Below are 24380 nucleotides of genomic sequence, written 5' to 3'. Positions count from 1 at the left end.
AGGCGGTGGGTCAGTGAAAGAGAGGGGACAACCGAATTTGCTTTTTCCCTTGACTGTTTCTGCCTGTCTGTTCTGATAAGCCATTTATTCTAAGAGCACTCCCCAGTCCCCAAAGACGCCTTGTCTCTGCTCCTCCAGAAACAAAGTCCTTAAGACAGACAAATACTCCAAGATTGTCTCGGGTGGCAGGAACCAGAGGGAAGGGGATGGAAATGGGGCTCTAGGGCCCTAAGCAAGAGATTCCAGCCCCAGTCCAGTGTCCCAAAGAGGAGCTACAGGGACGCCAGAGAGAAGAGGGTCTCTTCAAGTGCCGCACGGTAGGAGCAAGCTGGCTGGCCCAGAGAAACTAGCTTTGAGAACCTTTACAGAGGAAGGTTCAACAACTAACCCCCCCTCCGCTCCGCCAGGATGCCTGAACCTTTCTGCCTGGTTAGGACTATCTTTCCCAAAGCTACAGACTATATTTTTGCTACAGTGCTCTTCGGTTTTTAAATTAGTATTATTTAGTTAGTTGAAAGAGAGAGATAGGGAGAGAGCATGAGAGAGGGTGGGGAGAGGGAGAAGCAGGCTCCCCACCCAGCAGGGACCCTGATGCGGGACATCCCAGGACCCTGAGATCATGACCTGAGCCAAAGGCAGGCGCCCAACGGAGCCCCCCAGGTGCCCCTGCCCTTTCTCTTAAAAGATGTATGAAGGCAAGTGTAACGCTTCTAGAACAAGAAATGGGGAAGGAGGAAAACGTTTCAGCATCGTGCTCCAGGTCAGTGTGGGGAAAATCCAGTGGGTAGATATCCTTCAAGCAGCAGAGCCGATAGGAGAGTGGCGATGACGAACCCTGCTGTTGCCTCAGCACCTCCAGCTCTCAGAGGCCCAGATCATTGGGATTTCACGTCAGCATCCACAGGAGCAGACCAATGTGAGGCATGGCCCACCCCCAACTCATGTCCATGGAGTATTCTGTAGCCACAGGCTTGCATGGCGTGGATCAACTTTGGGATATTGGGTGCCTTCCAGGGATATTGTCCCTTGCTTCCTACCTGTAGCTGCTATGTAGTTTCAGCTTCCGTATTTTTTTTTTAAGATTTTATTTATTTATTTATTTATTTATTTATTTATTTATTTATTTGAGAGAGAGAGAGAGAGAGACAATGCAAGCAAGGGGAGGGGCTGAAGAGGAAGAGAATCTCAAGCAGACTCCCCACTGAACATGGACGCAACGTGGGGCTCGATCTCATGAACCCCGAGATCGTGACCTGAGCTGAAGCCAAGAGTCAGTGGTTCAACCGACTGCACCACCTCCCAGGTGCCCCTTGGCTTCTGTATTCTTGAATCAGGAAAGGAGGACTGCATACTAAGAAGTGAGTGAGTGTGAGAGAATGAGCTTTTTTTCCTTGATCTCCAAGTCTTCAGCCTCTGGTTACCCTGTAGAGACCACTTCTCAGCACTGCAAGCTCCCGTGAATGCCGTCATTTTATTTGATTCACTGTTTAGAATCTTCAGCATGACCTGTGGTTTCTCTCTACTGACCCAGAGTCTTCTTCTCCTTCCCCTAAGTTGGAGAAGCAGTGGGAGGGAGAGGGAATGTGGGAGGAAGATAGAGCAGGAGGGACAGGTCACCTGGGGGGAGGGAGCAGGGAAGCCTGGGTCTGTTTCCCAAGGGATGTATCCCAAGTGTGCTCTCAGCGAGCATCATGAGCATCATCATCGAGCATCATGAGCATCATCATCGAGCATCATCGCATCCCTGCAGGTGTACTGGGGGCGGTGACAGCAGCAGAGGCCTGTGGGCGGCAGATCAAGGTGAGGGCAAGGTCGGCAGGAGGGAGGCAGGGCAGCTGCAGCCTAGAAGTTGCTCAGGCAGCGTGGTCCATGCGGTCAGTCTCCCACCCTCCCTGAGGCCAGCTCAGGCTTACTTGTGCATTCCTCCCAAGAAAAAAACAGAAGTAGAGGTTAAACAGCCCCACTGGAGGGTTTTGTTTTGTTTTTAATCGGTATTAAACATGCTAAAATCACACAGAGTGGCTAGTCCACTTCTGCTCCGACTCCACGGCGAGGGGGAAACTACAGGGGTCACTCGGTTGGCGTGGCCTCGAGGGATGGCTAGATCTGGGCGGTTAGAGGTAGGCAGGTTAGCAGAAATCCGTCGTCTAGTCCCTTCCACCAGCAGTAGCTATGTCTCTGGAAAGCTCCCCTCCGTCACCTTTCTTTCCTCCCCACATCCCCTCGAGTCCCATCTCCCTGCCTGCGGCCCTCTGAGCCTCTTCTGCTTCTGCCCCTTACGGTCCTCCTCCAGATGATGAAGGATGCTTTTTCTGGCCTCCACCAGGCCCAGGATCCCTGCCTTGGAGTTCATCTACTCAGCATGCACTAACGTGGAAGGTGCTCGATCTGGGTCTGCCTAGAGGAGACAGAGGCTCCGGCCCCCACAGAGGAGGGAGGGCGGGTGTGGTGGTGCAAGAGGGTGTGAAGAGCAAACACATGTTACCTGAAGTGTGAATGTTGTAACGGGCAGGACAGGGCCAAGGCCCACCTCAGGCACCCTTCTCTGAAGGCTTCCCCCTCCCTCCCACACTGCCAGGGGTCCCTCCCTCTCTGGCCCCAGAGCCTCTTGCTCTTCAACTTCACAGGCCGGGCATAGGGACTGATCAAGGAGGCTTATCCCAAGGAGAAACTGGTCCTCCCTTAGGCAAGTGGCTGCCAACTGATTTCTTCATCTTTCCTTACATTCCTTGTGCCTCCACTGTTGCAATGGCTGGAGGGGGGACCAGAGAAAATAATACATAAGGGTTGACTGTGCCTCAACGAGAGGCGAGAGGGACAAAGAGACAAGGTACATAGGAGTCAGAACTGCAGAGAAGGGGAGAGAAGGGAGAGGGTGAAGGGCGAGGCTGCTTGTTCAGGAGCTAGGATCCTTTTTTCTTTTCTGGAATCTCCGGAACTTGCCCTGAATAGCAAGGGCAGCCTTCTCTGTTTCCGGTGCCGTCAGATCAATGTCAATCTCTTCCTCCTCCTCAGCCTTCTTGGCACTGCCAGCTTTCCCTGCAGATAGTTGAGAGATTCGTTAGCGAGTAAACCTGCTGCCCCCACCCCTTTCTCGAGGCTCCAAATACAGTGGTTAGGGTCGGCCTCCTGCTCGGCTCTGGGAGGGTCTCCAATCTTTGCCAGGACTGAGAGCACCTGATTACCCTCCTTGGGAGCCTGACTCAGGGCACCCGAGCTGAGAACTAGCTCTAGTTACTTAGGAGCTTTGCTGATCTTAGACCAAGTTGACAAATGTCTTCTATCGCCACTTATTCCTCAATCTTACAATTCAGAGTCCCAGAGCATATGCACTCACTTTCCCTAGCTTTCCCTCAATTTCTGATTCAGACAGTGGCTGGACTGTCTGATAGGCTTCTTCCTACCACACTGCCTGTTTCCAAGCACTCCAGAGCCAGTTTCCAAAAATCAGAGAGTATATACTGGTAGATTTACTTCTTAGGAAAAAGTGGAAGAAAGCCTATGGATGTAGTAGTTCTCGGGCCTTGTTTCCCTAGCCGACATTCCTGTCCCAATTATACCTGACTCCAGGAGCTCCCGGACTTACAGCCCTACCTGCCTTCATGTCCCTGGCTTCCCAGCTGTATACACTGCCTGGCCGGACCCCACTCACCCTTTTCCTCTGGGCCAGGTGCCTGGTTGGTTGCTGGGGATGTTTTGGTGTTAAGCTAGGAGAGAAAAATCAGAGTATTAGATAGTCACAGAAATATTATGGCACCATCCCCTTGGGCTCATTATCAACACTTTCAAGTCCTCCTACTACCAAGTACATTCCTTAGTCTTTTGAAGAAGTGGGTCTTAAGATCAGAGAGAGGGAGAAAAGTCATCAAAATTCATTCAACAAGCATGTAGTGGTGCTGGGGACATTGTAGAGGACAAAACAGACAAAACCCCTGACCTTGCGGACTTTACACTCCAGTACACAGAGAGAGAAACAAAATACCAGGTTAGGTGGTGATGTGTTACAGAGAAAAAGACAGGGAAGAGGGTAGTGAGTGCTGGGGTGGGAATGGAGAAACACGGTTTTACACAGAGTGGTCAGCAAAATCCTGTCTGAAAGTGGCTTTCGAGCCAAAAGCTAAAAGAGATAAGGGAGGAAGGGTTGACTAAGTCCGGGCAGGAGCTTCCAACAGCCATGGGCGGAAGTGAGCTGAGCCTGTTTGAGGAACAGCAAGAGACCAATGCAGCCCAGTGGAGAGAGGCAGGAAGGGTGGGGGGTGGGGGAGGATGGAGATCAGAGATAATCGGGGTGGGCAGATTATGTACGGCCTTGGGATCCTACTTAAGGAGTTTGACTTTTACAAATGAGATGAGAAAGCACTGGAGACCTTCGATTTGCACAAAGGGGGCATGAGGGAGGAAGCAAGAAAACTAGGAGGTTATTGCAGACAACTCGGCAGGAGATAATGGTTGCTTGGGTGGGCACGGAGGCACTGGAAGTGGTGAGAAGTGGTTCGATCCCAAGTATATTTTCAAGCCATGACCAAAGGGACTGGTTGATGGGATAAGTACCATTTGGAGGAAGGGGTCAAGGATGACTCCAAAGCGTTCGGCCTGAAGAACTGGAAAAATATAATAAATAAATAGAACTGTCATTTCCCCAAATAGAGAAGACGGCAGGAGGAGCAGGTTTTAGGCAAAGGATCAGGAGCTTGTTTTTGCACAAGTGTGAGAGGTCTATTAATCGCTCAAGAGGAAAAGCTGCTGGATATCCAGGAGGAGTTAAGGAGCAAGATCTGGCCTAGAGATAGAAATTAGGCCGTTATGAACACATGGATGATATTTAAAGCCATCAGACTGTGAGATGGCCATCAGATAAAGAGAAAAGGGTCATATCCTGGGGCATTCCAGTGATTAGAGGCTGCAGAAATGAGGAAAAATCAGTAAGGAAAACAGAAGTCAGGTAGGAGAAAAGCCAAGAGATGACAGGAATTCAGAAGACATTTGAAGAAACTATTTCAAGCAGGAAAGAGTGATTAATTATATTTAATTCTGCAGGTAGGCCAAGTAAGATGAAGACCAGGGATTGGGCAGCCCAGGTGGCTCAGCGGTTTAGCACCGCCTTTGGCTCAGGGCCTGATCCTGGAGTCCTGGGATCGAGTCCCACCTCAGGCTCCCTGCATGGGGCCTGATTCTCCTTCTGCCTGTGTCTGCCTCTCTCTCTCTCTCTAATAAATAAAACCTTAAAAAATAAATAAAAATAAACTTAAAAAAGACTGGGGATCCATGACTGGGTTTTGCTATGAAGAAATCACTGGTGGCCTTGACAAGAGAAGTCACAGTGGAGGAAGGAAGAAAAAGTCTGGTTAGAGTGGGTTCTTGAGGGAAATGGAGAGAGACTGAAGTGGCAAATGCAGAAGGAACTCCAGGAAAAATGGGGGTGTGTGGTTTGAGGGGGGATACGGTTCACAAGAAGATCTGATTTAAGATGGCAGAAATTACAGAGTGTTTGTGTTTTTATGAAAATTATTCAGTAGAGGGGCACCTAAGTGGCTCAGTCGGGTAACCGTCTGCTGTTGGCTCAGGTCATGATCTCGATTGAGCCCTGCATTGGGCTCCCTGTTCAGTGGGGAGTCTGCTTCTCCCTCTGCCTCTGGCCCTCCCCCTACTAGTACTCCTGCTCTCTCTCTCCCTCTCAAATAAATAAATAAAATCTTAAAAAAGAAAGAAAGAAAAAAAATGATTCAGTAAAGACAAACTGTAGGACAGAAAGAGGAGAAAGGGGATGAGATCTAGTGCCTAAGTAGAGGGGGGCCCTGATCAGGAGCTATAAACAGGTCACCCACTGTAACTGGAGGGAAGGCAGTGCTGACGGGCCCAGAGGCTGGCCCATGGGGACATTCACAAGGTCCCTTCTCATTGCTTCTGTCTTTGAAGTAAAATAGGTAACAAGGTCATCATCCAAGAGGAGGGGGGAAGAGGTATTGGAGGAAGGAAGGGGGAAAGAAGGTACAAAATACTCATCTAAGAAAAGTAGGAAAGCAAATGCACTAAGGAATGGTAATAGCATTGCTGGGAGGCCCTGGGGCCCTCATAAGGCCAAGGCCCTGAATTTGAAATTAGATTAGTCAACTGATATGTGTGCTTTTTTCTAGCCTCTCCATCCAGATGGAGAGTTAAATTTAAAATAATAGTAATTCCCCTTCCTCAGAACGGTATCAATAGAGCTGCTTCATCTGGACGTTCCCATCTCAAGGTACAATTCATCTTGAGACAGAGTCCCACCCGTGGGCTCCTCGGTACCCTTGGAGTCTGTTTACTCATTTCACCATCTGACTCCTTACTCTTTGCCAAAACACAGGAACTGAGTGCTCTCACGAGGGTTTTATCATCTCATCCTTAGAATAGACCCGTGGAGTATACAGCATTATCCGTCCTTTTACTGATGCAAACCTTTGTTGAATGACTGCTTTAAGAAGCAGAGGGAATCCAGTTTATGTTACGTAGATGGTGCCATTTATGCCCTATTTTGATAAACATTGATCAACCGCTTACTTGGGTTTGGTTCTGTGCACTAATAGAGTATAGAAGAAACACAAAATTCATTTATTCAACCAATACATCCGTGCTTCACACATGTCAAGTGTTATTCTAGACACTGGGATACAGCAGTGAGCAAAAAAAAGTTCCTGAACTCATTAAATAATTATGCCAGTTAGTGACATGTTCCAAGAAGGAAAATAAAACAGCGTAGTCTAGGAAGGCCTCTCTGATGAGTGACATTTGAGCAGAGGTTTGAGTGACATATAAAAGCAAGCCATGTGAGTGTGTGGGAGAAGAGCCTAGGCAGATGAAACATGAGGTGGAAAGTTCCTGAGGCAGGCTTTGTGCCTGGTGATGTTCAAGGAAGGCTCAGACAACCAGCATGGCTGGAGCTGAGTGAGTCAGGGAGAGAGTAGGAGAAATGAAGCTGGCTGAGTGACCAGAATAGGAATATGTCTGGACCAGACCAAAAGCTTTGGGCTTTCCTCTGAGTTGACATAAAGGCATTACAAAGTTTGGGGCAGGGGAAAACATGGTTTTTATTTTATTTTATCTCTTTAAATTTAAATTCAAATAATTGACATATAGGGTATCACTAGTTTCAGAGGTAGAGGTCAGCGATTCATCATCAGTCTTGTATAACACCCAGTGCTCATCCCATCACGTGCCCTCCTCCATGCCCATCACCCAGTGACCCCCTCCCCCTGCCACCTCCCCTCCAGCGACTCTCAGTTTGTTTCCTATGATTAAGAGTCTCTTATGGGGGCAGCCCCGATGGCCCAGTGGTTTGGTGCCGCCTTCAGCCTGGGGTATGATCCTCGAGACCCGGAATCGAGCCCTCCCTGCATGGAGCCTGCTTCTCCCTCTGCCTGTGTCTCTGCCTCTCTCTCTCTCTTTCTCTGTAACTATCATGAATAAATAAATAAAATCTTTAAAAAAAAAAAGTCTCTTATGGTTTGTCTCCTTCTATCTCATTTCATCTTATTTTTCCTCCCTTCCTCTATGATCCTCTGTTTTGTTTCTTAAATTCCACATGAGTGAGATCATATGACAATTGTTTTTCTCTGACTTATTTTGCTCAGCATAATACCCTCTAGTTTCATCCATGTGGTTGCAAACAGTAAGATTTTTTTTTTTTTTTGATGGCTGAGTAGTAGTCTATTGTACATCTTTTTTATCCATTCATCTGTCAATGGAGATCTGGGCTCTTTCCATAGCTTAGCTACTGTGGACATTGTTGCTATGAGCACTGGGGTACGTGCAGGTGCCCCTTAGGGTCACTACATTTGTACCTTTGGGGTAAATCCCTAGTAGTGCAATTGCTGGGTCGTAGGGCAGCTCTATTTTCAACTTTTTGAGGAACCTCCACATTGGTTTCCAGAGCGGCTGCACCAGCTTGCATCCCCACTAGCAGCATGAGAGGGTTCCCCTTTCTCTGCATCCTCACCAACATCACCATTTCCTGACTTGTTAATTTTAGGCATTCTGACCAGAGTGAGGCGGTACGTCAATGTGGTTTTGATTTGTACTTTCCTGATGCTGAGTGATGTGGAGCATTTTTTCATGTGTCTGTTGGCCATCTGGATGTCATCTTTGGAGAAATGGTTTGACATCTTTTTACAGAATCACTGTGCTGGGGCGTCTGGGTGGTTCATTCAGTTAAGTGTTTGCCTTTGGCTTAGGGCATGATCCTGGGGTCCTGGGATTGAGTCCTGCATCGGGTTCCCCACAGGGAGCCTGCTTCTCCTTCTGCCTGTGTCTCTGCCTCTGTGTGTGTATGTGTGTTTCTCATGAATAAATAAATCAATATTTTTAAAGTTAGGGGCAAGAAAGAAAATAATAATTTAAAGTAAAACAAAAATTATTAACAAGTATTTTTAAAGTAGGTTGCAAATTGAGAGGGTCCAATTTTGTAAAAGATATACACTGCTTACCTATCTATCTACATTTTTATTTAAAAATCTGGAAGAACATTTACAAAAATGTTCCTGAAACTCTTCGGAATTCCTGCAAGTCTCCATTTGACCAAATGAAAGGGTCTCCATTTGACCAAAAGAAAGGGTCCATGACAAGAAAGCTTGTTCCTGTGATTCCCGGGAGCCGGCCGGTCATTGCTTTCTTCCCCTGTGATCTTGCTGTGGTCAGAGTCATTATTTATTTATCTTGCACACGATCAATACCACAGCCCAGCAGTCACCTACATGACACGTCCCACTCTGGTACACTGTCATCGCAAGAGGTTTGTCCACACAGCAAAAGCAGGGCATGGATGGGTAATGGGCTAACCACGGCCAGACAAGAGGGTCATGGGTCAAGAGGCAAATTCTATAGTCCCATGATCTCTGACTTCAGATCCTATTTCCTCTATTGCCGGCAAATCCCCGACTCTGATCCTTGCTTTAACTGTTATCCCTCTGTCTGGGGCTAAGCCTGTTCCCTTAATCCACCGATTCTTTTCTCTCACCCCAGGCCCTCCCCTTTGCCGGAAAATCTGGACCCAAGTCTAAATATCTCCCCTCTGATGGCGGTCTCTTCCTCTACTTTGCTTCTTGGACCAGCTCATCTCGAGCACCTTCCAAGCTGGAATATGTATCAGGACAGAACCACTCAGGTCACTGCTTTCCCTCCGCCCTGCCAGCTGTCCCCCTTCCTGGGTCTCTCCTGAGATGACTGACCCTGGAATGGGGCCATGGCTCAGATGCTGTCAGGTCCTCCAGGGGCTCCCAGCTCCATTTGGCTTCAATTTATGAGAGGGTGTCGGGGAGACCAGAAAAGGGTGCTATAGGGCGGAGGAAACCCCTATTGCTCACGATGCCCCTCGAGATCTCCCTGGTACCTTCCACTGAAAAGGAGTATGCTGAGTCTCTACCCTCGGGCCCCTCCTCCCTCCGCCCTCTGCAGCCAGGTCTCAAAATAGCCACTTGGAACACGGGATGGCTAGATTTCATTTTTGGTGGTTTGCTGAGGTGGGGAGGCAGCTAGGCCACAGGTTGTTGGCTCGCACACTCTTGGTAGTGCTCGGCCCTCTGCTGGCGCCTGGTCTCTGCCCCAACCCTGTTTTCCAGAAACCCAGCAGTTTTAGGTGACTCGGGGTCCTCTGGGTACATCACCCGAAAGCAGTCAGACTGACTGCACTGTGGGTAAACCGAGGCACGAGGGCTGCCCCGGGAGAGCGCCTCCCACGGAACGTAGGCCTCCCCGGACCGGTGCTAACCTACAGGAGCAGGGACTAGGGAGCACTTCTCTGCCTCTCTGCCTCGTACCTGGCCAGGTATGGGTCACTAACTCTCGGGTGCTCTTCTACATCGTTCACCACTGAGCTCTTCTGACCTGTAGTAACAACCGTGAAATGGGCCAGCAGACCTGTCCTCTTCCTCATAGGACCTGGCAGGAGAGCCAGCAGAAATCCCGGACTGCAGCACGCCACATCACCTGGCCTTATTAATAATCGCACGTGCAATCCCTGCTATGTGCCAGTCACGTTTCTACACTCTACAAACACCGGCAGGCTGCGTCATTATAACCGGCCTACGAGACGGCCGTTGATAGTGTTCTCATTTCACGGGTAAGGACGCTGAGCTAAGAGAGGTTCATGAACTTGCCTGCGGTCATACAGCTAAGAAGTAGCAAAGCCAGAGTTTGAGTCAAGACAGTCTGACTCCGGGGCACCTGGTGGCTCAGTGGTTGAGCGTCTGTCTTGGGCTCAAATCCTGGAACCGAGTCCCACATCGGGGCTCCCCGCAGGGAGCCTGCTTCTCCTCTGCTTGTGTCTCTGCCTCTGGGTCTCTCATGAATAAAAAAAATAAAAGAAAAGAAAAGAAAAGAAAAGAAAAGAAAAGAAAAGAAAAGAAAAGAAAAGAAAAGAAAAGAAAAGAAAAGAAAAGAATCTGACCCCAGGCCATGCCTACTGACTCAATCCTACTCTTCCAGTTGAGCTGACCGCCCTGATTTTGGCTTTCATCTTCAGTGGGCCTCCTGACCCCTGGGGCACAGATATAACCCAAGGCTACGTTCTTCACTCCCAGGGCCAGATGCTAGCTAGACCTTCAGATTCCTCTAGGAAAATGCCTTGAGGAACCCCAATATCTAAAAGTTAGGGGGATCTTTTTAGGGCCATCCCATTGGTTTCCATTTCAAATGACTTCCTCACTTAAGTTCAAGTCTGTTAATTCACATTTCTAGTGAGCTGGGGAGCTTGGTTCACTTCAGCCTCACCCCGCACACAGGACTCAATGACTCAATCACTTCTCTCTCTTATTTTTTTTTTAAGGTTTTATTCATTTATTCCTGAGAGACAGAGAGAGAAAGGCAGAGACAAGCAAGCTCCATGCCGAGAGCCCGATGTGGGACTCTATCTTGGGACCCGTGAATCAAGACCCAAGCCAAAGGCAGCCAGCCGCTCAACCTCTGAGCCCCCCAGGCGCCCCACACCAAACACTAATTAGCAACTGTGAGGCCCATCAACTCTCGCCTTCCCCACAGAGGGCCCCACTTTGTTGCCTTGCCTACCTTCCTGTATTCCTTTTCTCCCCACCTTGGGGCCTGACGTTCTCCAAAGTTCCATTCCCATCATCTCACTGGGAGCTGTTGGTTCCCCGTGAGGATCCTCATTTCCTCTGCAGCTCAAAGTTGTGGACTTTGCCTTCCCACGGGGAAGGCAGAAAAGGAGAGGCCAGGCCTGGTAGCTTAAGGCTCTCCTGTCTTCAGGCTTTGAGGCTGCAGAGAGGGATCTGATCTGGCAACTGCCTCCTTTCCCTGTAGGGTACCTCCTCCCAGGGCATTCATCAGCATTCGGGTGAATTCTCATCCCCCCAGGCTTTATTTTTTTTATTTTTATTTTTATTATTTTTATTTTTATTTTTTTCCCCCAGAGCTTTAGATCCCATTCCCCTCTCGCCTTCTCTGGAGTCCTTATAACTGTTCTCACTCTCTTATATAGACAACTTCTCCCTCTCTTTAAAGAAGTGGGGGGGGGGGGGGACGGGAGGCTTCTTTAATCTGAAATCCTTCTTCAATTAGAAGGAAAAGAGGGAAAAGAAGCAGGTCTAGGACCCTGCCTTGAGGAACCTCAATATCTAAAGGTTAGGGGGATCTTTTTTTAGGGGGATCTTTTTAACAAATATGAATAGCCATATGCAAAAATACTGCCCAGAAAACAAAACAAAAACTGCCAAAAAAAACCTCGATCTAAACCTTGTACTTCATACAAAAATTAACTCCAAATGCACACAAAACTTAAAACTATAACACTTCTAGAAGAAAACATAGAAAAATAAAAATCTTTGCAACCCTGGGGTAGGCAAAGATTTCTTAGATATACCAAAGGTAGAATCCATAAAAGAAAAAATATATATAAATTAGACTTTCTCAAAATTAAGAACTCCTCTTTGTTTTTTTGTTTTGTTTTTCAAATTTGTATTTAAATTCTAGTTAGTTAGCATATAGTGTAACATTGGTTTCAGGAGTAGAATTAGCAATTCATCACTTACATACAACACCCAGTGCTCCTCACAAGTGCCCTCCTTAATATCCATCACCCATCTAGCCCATCACCCACCCACCTTCCCCCATCAACTCTGTTTTTTATCATTAAGAGTTTCTTAGGTTTGCTTCCTTTTTTCCTCCTTCCCACATGTTCATCTGTTTTGTTTCTTATATTCACATAGGAATGAAATCAATAGTATTTGTCTTTCTCAGAATGACTTATTTCACTCAGCATGACACACTCTAGTGCTATCCATGTCGTTGCAAATTTTCAAGATTTCATTATGTCTGATGGCTGAGTAATATTCCATCATAATATATATCTTGGGACGCCTCAGTGGGTCAGTGTTTTGGCGCATGCCTTCGGCTCAGGGCGTGATCCTGGGGTCCTGGGATCAAGTCCCGCATGAGGACGTTCCGCATGAGGACCACTGAGCCACCCAGGGATCCCCTCAAATACTTTTTAAAACACCTCTACTGCCTGTTTTACAGAAACCTCAAACTCTAGGGGCACTTGAGTGGCTCAGTTGGTTAAGCGACTGGCTTTTGATTTTGGCTCTGGTCATGATCTCAGGGTTGTGGGATGAGGGCCCAGGTCGAGACTGCTTGTCCCTTTCCCACGCACCTCCCACCCATTTGCATGCTCTTTCTTGCTCTCCAATCAATCAATCAATCAATCAAATCCTTAAAAAAAAAAAAAGGGGGGCAGCCCGGGTGGCTCAGCGGTTTAGCGCCAACTTCAGCCGAGGGCGTGATCCTGGAGACCCAGGATTGAGTCCCACATTGGGCTCCCTGCGTGGAGTCTGCTTCTCCCTCTGCCTGTCTCTGCACCACCCCCCCCCCATGTGTCTCAAACTGGAATCATAATCTTACTTACCCAACTTTCTTCTTATTCTGCAAATATTCTCTATCTCACCCACTTGTAGAAGCCAGACACTTGGCAGTCAGTCTTGATATCGCCCTCCCTTCATATTGCATATCCAGTTCAGTATTAACTCCTGTTAACTTTGTCTCCCACGTATCTCTGACTCCATTCACTTCTCCCCACTGCTAGGACCTAACACAGTTGTTTCCTATGTGGACCACTGCAACAGCCCGAGGGGGTACCAATGCCCTTACGATAAATAAAACCCTTGAAGTGGTTGAAAGGGCTCTACGTTATGCAGCCTCTGGTTACTTCAGAAACCTCATGTCTGGAACATACCTGGTCCCTTCCCACCTCAGGACCTTGGCAGCTGCTTCTCTTATCCCTGTTTCCCTTTTATTTAGTTAATTCCTGCTTATTTTCAGAGCTCCCCTCAAGGGCTCCTTCTCCCAGGAAGCTCTTCTCAGCTCCCCAGACTCGGCTAGGGCCTTCATTATGTTTTAATAGCACTGAGATTTCTCATTCAGATGCCCCCTGAATGTATTCTCTTCCATTTCTGTGCAAGTTTGTATGTGGGGAGGGGCTGTATCTATCTTATTCGCTACTGTACCCCGGGGTCTAACACAAGGCTTTCCCACATGATATACACTCAATACTTGTGGAACGAATGAAAGGAGTTCCCAGTCTGTTCTACTTGCCACCTCATCTAAGTTTCTGAAATCAAAGTTGTATTCAGATTGCTGAGGGCCTCGACATAACTGGTTCAGAGATTGTGAAAAATATTAGAAGCCAGGTCACTGCTTTTCCTCAAGTTCCATTTGTGCCTAAAAAGGAGCTGAGGATGAAGTAAAACTTCTCTAGAAGTGTATTTCCTATTATCTGTATAAGAACTACTGTATAGGGGCACCGGGTGGCTCAGTTGGTGAAGCATCTGCCTCTGGCTCAGGTCATGATCCCATTCTCCCTCTCCCTCTGACCCTTCTCTGCACTTGTGCTCTCTCTTTCTCTGTCTCAAATAAGAAAGTAAAATCTTAAAAAAAAAAAAAAAAAAAGCACTACTGTGTATTTGCTTCTCTTCCCCGCCCTTCCCACCCACCAGAGTTAACCATTTATTTGTGTATCATGGTAATAGCAACCTATGTCTTGCGCAGAGTGGGTACTCAATATTCATGTGAATTCAAATTTTATTAAGCCTCAAATTCCTGGAAGGAGCATTATGGCATATTAGGTAGAGCTAGACAGATCTAGTTTCATATCCTGGATCTGCACTATCTTCAAATCTCGGCCCTGCCATTCCTAGCTGTGTGGCATTGGGTAAATCACTTAGCCTGGCTGTGCTCAGGTCTCTCATCTTCAGAAAAGATATAATACCTATTTTGGAGAGTGAAAAGAACTGGAGGAAATGTATGTAAAATGCCTAGCATGTATCAAATAGTTATTATTTTGAAGCAATATAACGCTGGGTTATATAGAAGAATAGGTCAAGGGGCGCCCAGGTGGTGGTACAGTCAGTTTAGTGTCCAATTCTTCGTTTCAGCTCAGGTCATGATCTCAGCATCATAAGATTGGCCCTACGTTGGGCTCCATGCTCAGCACCGAGTCAGCCTGAGACTCTTTTTCCTTCTCCTTCTTCAACTCTTATCTAAAATCAATAAATAGGGCAGCCCTGGTGGCGTAGCGGTTTGGGGCCATCTGCAGCCCAGGGAATGATCCTGGAGACCAGGGATTGAGTCCCACATCGGGCTCCTTGCAGGGAGCCTGCTTCTCCCTCTGCTTGTGTCTCTGCCTCTCTCTGTGTGTGTGTGTGTCTCTCATGAATAAATAAATAAAATCTTTAAAAAAAAATAAAATAAAATCAATAAATCAAAAAAAAAAAAAAAAAAAAGACTAGGTCCAGTCACTGGAGATTTGTATGGTTAAAGTCCTGGAATCAAAGCCCAGAGTTCATCTTCATTAAGGAGAACTGAAGGAGGAAGACAATGCGGGGATTGCTCTAAGGACCCTTGTAGACTGTAGGAGCTTCATAACAGATCTCTTTTTACTGTAAACCAAAGCTAGAAATCAAAGTCTCCATCATCCTTATGTTTGTTCCCAGAAATGCTGACGATGGCTCTGGTAAAGGGCCCAACAACAGTCTGTTGGATGGAAACCACATTTTGTCCAGCAGCTGCCTGGGTCTGGAGCCCTGAAGCCTCCCGGAGCCACTCCCAGGTGCACAGGAGGGGTGTCCTGAACAGCACCTCCATAAAGGTTCACACTTCATTTCAAAGAACCCAAGACATGACACACTTTTTTTTTTTTTAATCATAAAGATGGTTGTGCAGGGGGCACCTGGGTCACTCTATCAGTTGGGCATCCACCTTTGGCTCAGGTCATGATCCCGGGGTCCTGGGATCGAGCCCCGAGTGGGGTTCCCTGCTCAGCTTCTCCCTCTCCCTCTGCTGCTCCCCCTGCTTGTGTGTTCTTTCTCTCAAATAAAGAAATAAATAAAATATTTAAAAAAAAAAAAAGATGTTTGTACAAATCCATCCATTGCCTCAGGAGGAGGGTTTGTAGGTATTGTCTTGGCAAAGCACCTGAGAACAGTCAAGCCGGGGTAACTTAAGTGCTGTTTCCCTGCCACCACCACAGGGGAATAGGTACCTTCTCACGTTAGGCCTGATTCTCCCTGCCTCCTTCTTGGGCTGTGTTTCTCCTTTCTTTGTCTTTTTCATCTTTAATGGTGTTGCCACAGCAACCAGTGTCACCAGAATAGGCAAGAAAGTGTCACCGGCTCTGCTCCCAGCAGCAACTTAGAACTAACCTTGGGGAAGGTAAACTACCCAGATTTCTCTAAACTCCTCTTCTCCTCTTCCCACCGGGCTCTTAAAAGAGGTATCACAGATTGTTAACAGTAGCAACGGAAGGAACAAAGGAGTACCTCATCATACCTCAATTTGCATGATCCAGCTTGGATGCTTTGCAAATGAAAACACATCACATACACATTCTAGTACTGCTGGACTCACTTGGTTCCCTTGAATATGCACAGGTCCTCAGAATCCTGCCCTGCAGTCTACAGCAGGAAACCTAGAAAGGGCCTGAATCCTCAAAGTCCTAAATAAGACCCCCCCAAGACCCCTTCCTTGCTTGTATAAGCTCCCCGCTCACTTAAGAGGCGCAGAAAGTGAGGGGGACGGGTGTGAGTGCATCGCTTCCAAGTGGTGACAAGGAGGGTCCCCGGGGACCCTTCTTCCCCAATGCTAAATGAAGGTGGCTGCTGAAGGGTTGGGAGGGGCCCCAGGGGCACCCCGTTGCCCCAGAGGGACCCCAGCCGGCCGTTTGCAGCGCTGCTGGAGCCGGTTCAATTCCTCCAGCGCGGCAGCCAGCTGCAGTCCTCGAACAGCCTCGGAAAGACTCGTTCAAGGTCACCCTCCAGATAATAACAGAAGGAGAACTAGGAATTCTTCCTTCGGCTCTATATACACACATTCTTCTCCTAAAATAAGGACTAGCACCCAAATACCTTATAACTCAGATGCCTCCAAGACAGGAATAGAACCTAAAGCAGTCCGAGCCCCCGAGCCCCCGAGCCCCCGAGCCCCCGAGCCCCTGTCTCCCCAGGCACCCCAGCCCAGTTGCCTGGAATAGCAGTAACCCCCCCACCAGCGTCCGACTCGGCCATGCCAGCCCATGGTATGTGGTGAGTCAACAGCCCAGGCGTCCCCCCCAGCCCCCCCAGCATGGGCCGCCACAGTTTAATGAGTGGTTATTTGTGGTGCTCTGCACACAGCTTGGAGCTGCGCCTTCTACCCCATACTGAGGGCAGGGGGTGGGGGAGAGCGAGTAGTGCCAAAGCATCATTTATTACTATAATCTTCAATGTGCATCCCACCCATGGCGTTAATGTCCCAAAATAAACGTATTAATCCCCCCACAGCCTACAAAGCAAACACTCAGCTGGAGGACTTTGTGTGGGAGGAAGGCAGCACCAAGGACGATGGAGGGGTAAATGGCACCTCTTTTCCCTGGGGGGGTGGGGGTGGAGGGGGAGCTGGGACGCCTAGGTGGGCATGCCTTCAGGAGTCAGCCTGGAATGAAGCAATCATCAGACCTCTGGGAGGAGAGCGGGACAAGGTCCAGGTTTTGAGGCACTTGTTTACAGGCACCTGCAGGGATGCAGATCTCTTAGAAAAAGCGGTTTGGGATCTGCTTCTCACTTGGCTTACTCTTGCAGGTAAAATCACTCTGGGCCAAGTCAAGGCATTTTGAGCAGCTGGTCTGGAGTACGGATTTAGAAAACCGTGCACATAGGATCCTGGGGTCCCAGTAGGCTCCCATCACTTACTGGGCAGGTCTAATACATCCTCATGTCTCCCCCTTCTTAGAGTTTTCCTCCCAAAGCCCTTGTGGACTCTTGGAAGCCAAGTGGCCAAATGAAGGGCTAAATGTTCGGCGCTTGTTTGGTTAGCAGGGACACTAATTTCACTTTTCCTGCCCTGGGTCCTCCCAGTCAAATACTTTATAGTTAAGAGAATTGCTCTCATTTCTTTCTTTTCAGAAAGGAAACCACTCCTTCCAGTCCCTGATGCTCTGCAGTTAATGGGATCGATGATGGACATCAGAAACAAAGGACTAGGGCAGCCCCGGTGGCGCAGTGGTTTAGTGCTGCCTGCAGCCCAGGGCGTGATCCTGGAGGCCCGGAATCGAGTCCCACCTCAGGCTCCCTGCATGGAGCCTGCTTCTCCCTCTGCCTGTGTCTCTGCCTCTCTCTCTCTCTCTCTCTCTCTCTCTCTCTGTCTGTCTCTCATGAATAAATAAATAAAAATCTTAAAAAAAAAAAAAAAAACTAAGGACCAAAAAAGGGGCCTCCAGGCTTCCCATACCCCCCCTCAGCACATTCACTGCATCCACTTTCAAGGTCAGTAGGCATCTTGTGTCAGGAAGGGGAATACTGGCCCTGCCTAATATTGTACCAAAATGTCTGCTGTTGTTAAAAATTCTCTCATGTTGATCTCTCCTTTTTTTTTTTTAAGATTCTATTTATTTATTCAAGAGAGACACAGAGAGAGAGGCAGAGGGAGAAGCAGGCTCCCTGTGGGGAGCCCAATGTGGGACTCGATCCCAGGACCCCAGGATCACGACCTGGGCCAAAGCCAGATGCTCAACCACTGAGCCACCCAGGCACCCGTCATGTTGATCTCTTCTCTCTCTCCATGTCCCCCCCTTCAGCATTTACTAAATGACACTGCTTCCATTTCCTGTCGAAAGTATCTGTGATCTGTCCCTTAACAGTTGCCTGTGAATGAAAGCATTCTACACTCACATTAAAGGACTCTGCGGAATCCTTTCGCTACGCGAAGTCTGTGCCCTAGTCTTGGTTCTAGCATTGTGTGAACTTTCATAAGGTTTGGGCCTTAGTTTCCTTATCTGTAAGATGAGAGGATGGGATCACACGAGCTTTAGGGTTTCTTACTAAATCTAAAATCATATCACTAAAACGTTTGGATGTATTATTTGAGATTCTCTTGGTGAAAGACATACCTGTATTTCTATCTTGAAAGATTTTTGCAAACTGAGTTCATTTTTTCCATGATAAAATAGCCTCATGAAAGAAAAAAAACAGACTCATGAAAGACAATTTGGAACTACAGAAAAACAGAACACAGAGAAAGGAATTCAAAGAACTACTAGTACCTTGAAAAGACAATTACTGACCGGCTCTTTCAACCCTGTCTCCATCACACTCATCAGTCAAGATCCTCCACAGACAGATGTGAAAAATGCATCATGTTTGCATATTTGGACTCCAGCCACATTACTTATGGGTGCCTGCCCCTATAGAGACTTGACATTCTAAGAGGTAAGAGATCACAGCTGCAGCTTAGGAAAAAGAGTCGTCCATATTCCCAGTTAGGAGACAAGTCATCCACGTTTACCAGTGAGAGGCTCCTGCTTGAGCAGCTGGAGGCAACAACCTGGATGGGTGACTAAGAAAGGGACAAGCAAGTTCTAGAACCAGGTTCTGGTTCCCTTACTTTGGAAGACAGACTATTTCCAGAGGTGGAAGGCATCCTATTTTATGTGTCCAGGAGAACCATAATAATAATAATATATCAAAGAGAGAGAGAAACTTGGATATCCTCCAAGTCGCTACCAGGTTTCCTAAAAACTGGCTCACAGAAGACCACGGGATGATATCACCCTGACCAAGCTTCCATTGTGGGGAAGTTCACAGATTCTGACAGATACGCCCGGGAAAGAGAATGTGATCCTCCAAATGTGATATCCCATTCCTATTACCTAAGAGGACAGCAAGCAGAATGACGAAGGAGGGGGTATCGGTTCTAAGCTCTCTCCTGGTGACATTTCTCACTGATCTGTTCCTTGCTCCAGCCTCTGCCAGCCAAAAAACAAGACGGACACCACAAGGACAACCCCCAGTCATTCGAGACCCCATTTCTTTTCTTTTTTTTTTTTTTTTAGATTTTATTTATTTGTTCATGAGAGACAGAGAGAAGGCAGAGACAGAGGGAGAAGCAGGCTCCCTGCAGGGAGCCCGATGTGAGACTCGATCCCAGGACCCCAGGATCATGGTCTGAGCCAAAGGAAGACATTCACCCACTGAGGCACCCAGGTGCCTCCATGACCCCCATTTCAACAGAATGACTGCCAGACCCAGGGGTTCCTCCAGCTGGGGCTGCTCAAAGTGGGGAAATGCAACAAGATCACAGGAGAACTTGCAAGTGTGCTGTTAAGTAGCCAGCTACACCGTGTGACAAGGGATTACAGACAGGAGCCCTCGGGGAGTGAATGCATCTCCCATTCCCATCCTTCACTGAAACTAGCAAAAAGTTAACAAAACTCTAAGAGACAAGCTGTGATTCACAGCAATCAAGTCCTGCCTGCAGCTGTGAATACGACAAGCTGGGGATGATGAGTCCCTGCAGCTCCTCTGCGCACGAATCCACATGCACATCTTCAGGGGCACGAACGCTCTGCTGCAGTACTGAGTGACAGCAAACAGCCACGAAGGCAAAGTGGAGCTGGAGATACCCCCCAGCAGCCTCACCAGAACCCCTACTCTTCCGTTGCCCTAGGTCTGAAGACCGCTCTCCAGCTTTTGTTCTTTGGTTGATTGGGGAATCTCTTACCGAGATCCCCAAACCTCTCATTTCATGCGGTTCCTCTGAAGCCAGAAAATAAGCAGGTGGGGGAGGTGAAACTTATGTAAGATTCAGGGTACACAGGGCTTTCCTGGGCTAGGCACTTCCGCCTGAGCAAGGAGACCCTTGGGGATGCACCGAGAGGAATGAGGCAGTTTGAAGTCTCCCCAGAGCTCCAGAGCCCTGGGCAATATTTCCGTTTTTTATCACAGCTCTTTCAAGAGGAAGAAAACAGGCTAGGTCTTGGCCTCCAGGGAAGCAGAAACCCTCTGGGGATCTGCTTCAGAAAGAGTTAGTCTCTGTGTACACCCAGGTGGCTGCTTCTGGATTTTATAAATACTCCTCCCTGAAGCCAGGCTCGGCTCCATATTAGAGGGCAGCTTTGACTGCTAAATTGCCAGTTAGAACCAGTTGACTCTGACAGCCTGGGAGGCTGGGCAGCCCTTCACACACTGACAACTAGTCCCCATCCGAGGAGCCTATTGTCGCCATTCTACCGAGCTCCTGAGTGAGGCTAGCCAAGCTCAGCAACCAAGTCAAGACTTGACTTTCCCCTCAAACATCAAACTGTTTTTCTTGTCACGGAAACCGCTTTGTCACTCCACCAAAGACCACCGTAAATGCCAGCCCCTGGAGCGTGTCCTCCAGAGTCTGTGCACTTCCCCCAAGAAGCACAGGCCAACCACCCATCTTCATGATGGCATAGCCTTCAGCTCACACGAACTCCCAGGGGATGGCTTGAATTGCAACTTTCAGATTTAGAAACACGAGACCGGGCCTTGAACTTCAGCCCTCAGTGAAAACCTCTCTTCTCCTATCAGGGCTGCTCACGTTAGAAGCAAGAAGAAAGAATATTGACCAAAAAACAATTTTTTCCCTTTTCTTTCTGAAACGCTGCCACGGTCAGAGCCACAACTAGCTGAGGGACTAGAAACCACTTTAGTTCATCTGCACCCCCCCAGACTAGCTGGATTTTCCAGGATAAACTCAGTGGACATGGCAACCAAGACAACATAGCAGTCGGCGCTAATTGGCTCCCTGGATGACAAGTTTTGGTTCGAGCCAGTAGCGCTCCTGCTAAAAGATAAAGATCTAAACTGAGACCTGGGTTCCAGGGTCCTGTCCCCCCACTAGCCTGGTATTCTTCAGAATTCATGTGCTCGTTTTCTGTAATATTCCAAAACAGAAAAAGAAGAAACAGGGACAAAATAACAATAGCTAATGCAAATTGAGTACCTCCTCTGCACCACTGTCTTAAGTACTTTGCATATATTATCTCATTTAATTGGAACAATCCGTATAACCCCAATTTTATAAACACTGAAGCAGAGAAAGGTCTAGTAACCTGCCTAAGGCCACGCCGCTAGTAAGTAGAAGGGCTGGGACCTGGCATAGCTGGGAAGTTGGATTTATCACAAGATCCTGCGCACCAGGAAAGGAATTGCATGGAGCAAGCCTGTGATGCCACCGTCCATACTGGCTTCACCTGGGAAGGTCCCGGTTTCTGGATCCCACGACCGCATGCAAACAATGGAAGAGGTCTTTCCCAGTCTCTGCTTTGACCCCTACCTCTTTGGATGGTGTTCTGGGAAAAGAGCACATCCCACTTAATGGACTGGCTCTGGCTCAGAGCGACACCGGGGAGCTTGACAGAAAGACCTGGGATGTGACGAGCACTGCAGAGAGAGGCAGGAGAGAAGGGGACCTCTCTCCCGGAGTGGACATGCCCCCACGACACGGGCTTCTGAAAATCAGACACGGTCCCCCCCATGGTGGAGGGTGGGATGCACCCTCCCTAAAAGGGGAAGGGGGGGAGAGTAGGGCTGGAGCTGTCGCTGGATGCCACCTAAGGAGGGCGGGTGCAACACAGCCCTCGGAGAGGGAGCACACGGGCGGCGGGCAGGTGCTCCCCCTGAAGTTCGGGGAGTGAAGGGGAGCCCAAGCGACCTCAGCCGCTAGGACAGACGCAGGGGGCATCCCGGGGAGGCGCCCCTCACTGACACCGCAGCGGCCCCGCGCCCCGCAGCGCCCTGCACAGTGCGGGGCTCCCAGCCTCGGGGCTCCGGGGGCTTCCCAGCGCGCCCGGCGGGAGCTTCCAGCGGGGCACCGGGGCGCCCCCCGAGGTCCCCGCGCCCTCCCCGCTCCGCGTCACCGGGCCGCGGGCTCGCCCGGAGCGGGGTGGGGGCCCCCCGGGCAGCGCGCCTCACCTCGCTCATCGCCGCGGCCGGACGGGGCGCACTGGGCGCCGCACGTGCAGGGGAGGCGAGGGGCCCTCGGGGCTGCGCGGGCGACGACCGCGGGGGCCGGGCTCCGAGGCGCGCGTCCCGGCCGACGAGCGCAGCCCAGCCTGGTGCGAGGAGCCGCCGCTCCCGCAGCCCGCAGCCCGCAGCCCGCAGCCCGCAGCCCGCAGCCCGCAGCCCCGCAGCCGCACCCCCGCCCGACCCCGTCCTGGGGAGATGCTCCGCGCGCCTCCGCCGGGCCCGCCTTTTATAGTGGGCGCCGCACCCGCCCCCGGGCCGACCAATGGGAGCGCCTCCTGCCGCGGAGTGACGGCCGCTCGCAGCCAATCGGGGCGGGCCCAGAGGGCTGCTGCATTTCCAAACTAGGGTAAGCCCGAGAGCGGGAAGGGGGGGAGGCCGTCGGGGGCCAGAGCGCGGCAAATGCCGGAGCCGGAGCCGCGGAGGAGGGAGGGGAGGGCGGAGGACACGACGGAGGGAAGCGGAGAGAGCGAAGGAAGGAGTGTGCGAGCGTGGGAGAGCCTCGAAAGAGCCGCAGGGCGACCGAGAGGGTACAGGAGAAGCAGGAAACAGGAGTGCAAGGGCCGAAGCGGGGAGAGGTGGCGGGTTCACCCGGAGTCTAGGATGGCAGTCTGACTCTGAGAAGGTAGGACAGCGCGGGAGAGGGCTCGGAGGAGAGGCAGACAGGAGCAAGTGGACCGTATTCCCTGGCAGAGAACAGGGAAGTTGGGAAGGGCCTGTGGGACTGAGAACATTACAGATCTCGGAGTAGAAAGAAGACTTTTACAACTCATCAGCCTTACCTCCCCCATAATGCAAAAAATAAATAAATAAAAGATGGACCCTTAGCATCCACTTGAGTAGGTCACAGGCTCCCCACCAAAGCTGATTTACAACTGCTTATTCATTCTGTGTCTCGCTGTGACAATGTGCCCTCCTCTGTGCCAGGCATGATGGTGAGACCATTAAAAGAAAGGAGACACACTTATTATGATTTTGCAGCTATTGTTGCCATTAAAATGGGTTTCAACATGCAAGTCCTGCCTCCTAGAGTCTGGCTTGTATCTTCCTGCAATTCAGGGAGCGAGCGACCCTTCTGGTGGTCCATGTTTGAGTTCCGGGGTCCACTAGGCAGCTAAGTGGGGTGTAGAGAGCGGGTGTGAAAGATGAAGCCCACAGCCCAATCTGGAGAGATTGTTTTCCAAGATGATGGAATTGTGTTAAGTAATTATGTCGTGTAAGTTTTAAGGGGAAAATATGATCAGAGCAGGATGAAGAGAAGCAGAACACGGAGGGAAAAGTCATGAGCTCCCTGATAACTCCAGTTGCCACTCCTGCTTATCTAAACATCTAGCTTTCATTTCTGCTTTAAGGAAATCCTTCAAACTCTCTTGCCTGTGATACTTCTAGGCATTGTAAAACCTCTTAGCCTACATACAGCTTCAGTGAGCCAAAACCAAACTCTCTCTCGGCTTCAGCTCCGACACCCTTTTGATAGTTTCCTTCATGGCCTGTAATAACTGAGTCATTAATAGCTAAGCTACTCTCAGCCAAGAACCACTGATCTCTTTTCAACAACCGAATTCAGATAAGACCTCAAATACCCTTTGTCTTGCTAGCTGCTCTGTACTTTTACATTTTCTTTTCTTTTTTTTCTAATTTAATTATTTATTTTAGAGAGAGAGCATGTGTGAGCAGGGGGATGGGCAGAGGGAGAGACACCAAGAATCTCCAGCAGACTCCACACTGAGCACAGAGCCCCACACACGGGACCAGGCTCCATCTCCCGACCCCAAGATCATGATGTGAGCCAAAACCAAGGGTCAGATGCTCAACCGACTGAGCCACCCAGGCACCCCACTAATTTAAAAAAATGTTTTTAAACTCCACTAGAGTTCATATAGTGTTATATTAGTTTCAGGTGTACAATATAGTGATTCAACACTTTTGTACATCACCCAATGTGCTTTTACACTTTCTCTGCCAGCTCAGAAAGAGAGAAGAAGGGGACAAGATCATGTCTTCTCCCCCATCCACCTGAGATCCTCTGACTCTCACTTGCCATGGGATGTGGTTGCCTAAATTAGCCAGTTTCTAACTAGGCTAGCTCCTACTCATTCTATGAAG

General features: G+C 49.2%; 1 protein-coding gene across 1 annotated transcript; it reads right to left on the bottom strand.

The window, feature by feature from the left end:
* Nucleotides 1–1950: 1950 nt before the first annotated feature.
* On the bottom strand, nt 1951–23361 carry PCP4L1 (Purkinje cell protein 4 like 1). Its single transcript, XM_041722339.1, has 4 exons — nt 23298–23361; nt 22224–22618; nt 3653–3707; nt 1951–3039 (listed from the first exon to the last, which is right to left on the bottom strand). Exons 1-4 carry the CDS (start codon nt 23359–23361, stop codon nt 2897–2899), a joined length of 657 nt encoding a protein of 218 aa, XP_041578273.1. The 3' UTR covers nt 1951–2896.
* Between the last annotated feature and the right edge of the window lie 1019 nt (nt 23362–24380).

The sequence above is a fragment of the Vulpes lagopus genome, chromosome 11 (genome assembly GCF_018345385.1).
Source record: "Vulpes lagopus strain Blue_001 chromosome 11, ASM1834538v1, whole genome shotgun sequence".
Taxonomy (NCBI): Eukaryota; Metazoa; Chordata; class Mammalia; order Carnivora; family Canidae; genus Vulpes; species Vulpes lagopus.
This window is presented reverse-complemented; position numbering and strand designations above follow the sequence as displayed.

Bases quoted from the DNA above. Each gene is read 5' to 3' on its own strand.
- PCP4L1 (XM_041722339.1), bottom strand. From the start codon at position 23,361: ATGGACCACCAGAAGGGTCGCTCGCTCCCTGAATTGCAGGAAGATACA. The intron at 22,619-23,297 runs GCAGGACTTGCA...GGCTTACCCTAG, and splicing joins TACAAGCCAGACTCTAGGAG to TTTGGAAATGCAGCAGCCCT. The intron at 3,040-3,652 runs GTGAGTGGGGTC...AACTATCTGCAG, and splicing joins ACCTGGCCCAGAGGAAAAGG to GGAAAGCTGGCAGTGCCAAG.